At 46.0% G+C, this 4,525-nt stretch overlaps 1 protein-coding gene across 1 annotated transcript in view; it reads right to left on the bottom strand.

Annotated features, from left to right (window-relative positions):
* The window catches only part of RSAD2 (radical S-adenosyl methionine domain containing 2), an 18,494-nt gene extending 17,053 nt beyond the window's left edge, over nucleotides 1-1,441 (bottom strand). Inside the window, exon 1 of the mRNA XM_010852037.1 lies at nucleotides 932-1,441. Within this exon, the coding sequence (XP_010850339.1) occupies nucleotides 932-1,283 (352 nt within the window). The 5' untranslated portion in view covers nucleotides 1,284-1,441. The remainder of the gene's footprint in view (nucleotides 1-931) is intronic.
* Between the last annotated feature and the right edge of the window lie 3,084 nt (nucleotides 1,442-4,525).

Here is a 4,525-nt window from a genome sequence, read left to right as displayed (position 1 = left end):
CTGCAGCCTACCAGGCTCCTCTGTCCATGGGATTTTCCAGGCAAGAGTAGTGGAGTGGGGTGCCATTGCCTTCTCTGCATTCTCAGCATATAAATTACCAAATTTGGCAAGGCTGGTGTCAGAATAGGAGCTAGTGGTTACCTCAGGCAGGAAGGGCAGGGGATGAAGGTGGCAGGAGCTATGGGCACCCTGCTGTTCTCTGTGCAGATCTGCCTGCTCTTTATCAGGATGTGGTCACTGTGACGTGCAGTATGTGTGCAAGACAAGTACGTGTTATATGTCTGCAGCAGAGTTAAGCAAGTTGAGAAAGACGCTGGTGATGTGGCTGAGGTTGCTGGCTTAGGAAGTGCTCTAGGGAAGACAGGCAGATGGGAGAGGAGGAGGGCAGATCACCTTAGACCTGGACTGGCTGGGCTGTCTCTGAGATGCCTGCCTGTTACTGATACGGTGACACTCAGTGAGCAAGTCTCCAGAGCAAAAGCACTGCCTTACTTGAATGGTACACAGCTTCTCTAAATATTCATGATAAGATCACGTAAATAATCCCAAACAACAAACCCAAACATTGCATTTCTTAAGTCAAAAGTTTTTGTATTTGTTGGTAGCTCTTATCAGCTGTTTCTGGGGAACTCAGTACATCAACTCAGAGAGAGGCACAACTTCCCAACCTGCCTCCTTCCCCATGCTGCTCACTTAGAAGAAGCGGTGATGCTTTGCTCCCTGATGCAGCCCACTCTGCAAGTTGGGAAGATCTCGGCACCCATCCACAGCTCACCCCCACCTCCTCTGGCCGGAGTGCATCCCCACTGTGTCCTGGGAAGGACTGAGTTCCTGGGGAACCTCTCCGACCGGGACTGCTCCCTGACCCAGCCTCTTCGCCCTTCTTGAAGTGACTGAGCACCTGAGGGTTTTCCTGGGTCTGGGGACTCACCTGCTTCTTTCAGCATCAGCAGACCTTTCTTGGCCTCCTCCAGCGGCAGCACGAAGGACGTTTTGGCTGTGTGGAAGCAGAAGCCACACTTGTAGTTGCACTGGCGGGTGAAGTGGTAATTGACGCTGGTGGGGGTGGTGGGCAGGTCGCCGCCGTCCTCTCCCTCCGCCCTGCCGGGCTCCCCCGCTTCCCTCCTGTCCTGGAGCAGCCGGCTCCTCTCGCCCCCTGCCAGCCAAGATGCTGCACGGAGCTGGAGGAACAGGGGCCCCAAGCTGCTCCACACAGAGCCCAGGGGCTGCAGGAAGACATTCAGCAGCTTGAGAGCAAATGCAATGGGTACCAGCATCCACATGGTGGCAGGTGCCCTGAGGCTGCGCTGTGGTGGCAAGTGCCCTGAGACTGCGTTGCAGCTGCAGGCTGGCTTTTATACATGCCTGGCCCCCTGTCATACGGGAGGAGGAACACACCTTCCTTGACTAACACTCAGCTGAATGTTAAGTTTCAATTTCCTTCTTCGTGAAAATGAAAGTTGGAACAGGGCCAAGACTAAAGTCTCAGGAGTAGGACCGACATCTGGTTTTCTCTGCCCCATGGCATAGCTCCGTCTCCTGGAATCAGTACTAGTTCAGACTGGATGTAGATGGACATGCTGTTCTCGAATCTCTATTTGGATCCAGCAGGTAGTGATAGAACTAGGCAGAGACATAGCCACCTCTGCAGCTGCTGCATTACTAGTGCAGGACATAACCTGTAGAAGCATCTGCCCCAGTGCCCTTTACTTGCGAGGGCTCAGTGAGAGTTTGTCTGGAGAGCCAAACAGTGAAGACTGATTGCCTGGTAGACGATGAGAGCAGACTCTATCAGCTCAGGACCCCTTTCAGATCTCAGTTGAAATGTATAGGCACATAAAAACATCAATGCCTGAATCTTCCTTTAGTGATTCATCTTAATGAATGTATTTTCACATGGTGAAAAGTTTCAAATGTTGAAATTAAGCCATTTATCTTTGCCTGCAGGTTTATACTTGTCTATACCATTTTTAAAAGACAAGAGAAGAATCAGATGCTTTTCTAAGATCCTTCTTTTTAAAAAAAAAAAATTGAAGTATGGTTAATTTACAAGGTTGTATTAGTTTCAGGTGTACAAAAAAGTGATTCACTTATCAGTACAGTTCAGTCACTCAGTCATGTCTGACTCTTTTCGACCGCATGGACTGCAGCACACCAGGCTTCTGTGTCCATCACCAACTCCTGGATTTAACTCAAACTCATGTCCTTTGAGTCCGTGATGCTATCCAACCATCTCATCCTCTGTTGTCCCCTTCTCTTCCCACCTTCAATCTTTCCCAGCATCAGGGTCTTTTCCAATGAGTCATTTCTTCCCATAAGGTGTCCAAAGTATTGGAGTTTCAGCTTTAGCATCAGTCCTTCCAATTAATATTCAGGACTGATCTTCTTTAGAATGGACTGGTTTGATGTCCTTGCAGTCCAAGGGACTCTCAAGAGTCTTCTGCAACACCACAGTTCAAAAGCTGTGGTACTCAGCTTTCTCTATAGTTCAACTCTCACATCCATACATGACTACTAGAAAAACCATAGCTTTGACTAGACCACACTTTGTTGGCAAAGTAATAATGTCTCTGCTTTTTAATATGCTGTCAAGGTTGGTCATAGCTTTTCTTCCAAGGAGCAAGCGTCTCTTAATTTCATGGCTGCAATCACCATCTGCAGTGATTTTGGGGCCCCCCAAAATAAATTCTCTCACTGTTTCCACTGTTTCCCCATCTATTTGCCATGAAGTGATGAGACCAGATGCCATAATCTTAGCTTTCTGGATGTTGAGTTTTAAACTAACTTTTTCACTCTCCTCTTTCACTTTCATCAAGAGGCTCTTTAGTTCTTCACTTTCTGTCATAAGGGTCATGTCATCTGCATATCTGAGGTTATTGATATTTCTCCCGGATATCTTGATTCCAGCTTGCGCTTCCTCCAGCCCAGCATTTCTCATGGTGTTCTTTGCATATAATTTAAATAAGCAGGGTAACAGTATACAGCCTTGATGTATTCCTTTTCCTATTTGGAACCAGTCTGTTGTTCCATGTCCAGTGCTAACTGTTGCTTCCTGACCAGCATGCAGATTTCTCAAGAAGCAGGTGAGGTGGTCTGGTATTCCCATCTCTTTCAGAATTTTCCACAGTTTATTGTGATCCACACAGTCAAAGGCTTTGGCATAGTCAATAAAGCAGAAATAGATGTTTTTCTGGAACTCTCTTGCTTTTTTGATGATCCAATGGATGTTGGCAATTTGATCTCTGGTTCCTCTGCCTTTTCTAAAACCAGCTTGATCATATGAAAGTTCACAGTTCACGTATTGCTGAAGCCTCTTTGGAGAATTTTGAGCATTACTTTACTAGCGTGTGAGATGAGTGCATTGTGCGGTAGTTTGAACATTCCTTGGCATTGCTTTTCATTGGGATTGGAATGAAAACTGACCTTTTCCAGTCCTGTGGCCACTTCTGAGTTTTCCAAATGTGCTGACATATTGAGTGCAGCACTTTCACAGCATCATCTTCCAGGATTTGAAATAGCTCAACTGGAATTCCATCACCTCCACTAGCTTTGTTCATAGTGATGCTTCCTAAGGGCCACTTGATTTCACATTTCAGGATGTCTGGCTCTAGGTGAGTGATCACACCATCATGATTATCTGGGTCGTGAAGATCTTTTTTGTATAGTTCTTCTGTGTAGTCTTGCCACCTCTTTTTAATATCTTCTGCTTCTGTTAGGTCATACCATTTCTGTCCTTTATTGCGCCTATCCTTGCATGAAATATTCCCTTGGCATCTCTAATTTTCTTGAGGCAATCTCTAGTCTTTCCCATTCTATTGTTTTCCTCTGTTTCTTTGCATTGATCATTGAGGAAGGCTTTCTTATCTCTCCTTACTATTCTTGGAACTCTGACTTCAAATGGGTATCTCCTTCCTTTTCTCCTTTGCCTTTCACTTCTCTTCTTTTCACAGCTATTTGTAAGGCCTCCTCAGACAACCATTTTGCCTTTTTGCATTTCTTTTTCTTGGGGATGGTCTTGATCACTGCCTCCTGTACAATGTCATGAACTTCCATCCATAGTTCTTCAAGAACCCAAAAAGGATGGGTCATGGTGGAGAGTTCTGACAAAACGTGGTCCACTGGAGAAGGGAATGGCAAACCACTTCAGCATTCTTGCCTTGAGAACCCCATGAACAGTATGAAAAGGCAAAAAATAGGATACTGAACGATGAACTCCCCAGGTCAGTAGGTGCCCAATATGCTACTGGAGATCAGTGGAGAAATAACTCCAGAAAGAATGAAGAGACAGAATCAAAGGAAAAACAACACCCAGTTGTGGATATGACTGGTGATAGAAGTAAAGTCCGATGCTGTAAAGAGCAATATTGCATAGGAACCTGGAATGTTAGTTTCATGAATCAAGGCAAACTGCTGCTACTAAGTTGCTTCAGTCATGTCCGACTCTGTGTGATCCCATGGATGGCAGCCTACCAGGCTCCTCCATCCATGGGATTTTCCAGGCAAGAGTACTGGAGTGGGTTGCCAT

This window comes from Bison bison, unplaced genomic scaffold, assembly GCF_000754665.1.
Source record: "Bison bison bison isolate TAMUID 2011002044 unplaced genomic scaffold, Bison_UMD1.0 scf7180017864307, whole genome shotgun sequence".
In the NCBI taxonomy this organism is placed as follows: Eukaryota; Metazoa; Chordata; class Mammalia; order Artiodactyla; family Bovidae; genus Bison; species Bison bison.
This window is presented reverse-complemented; position numbering and strand designations above follow the sequence as displayed.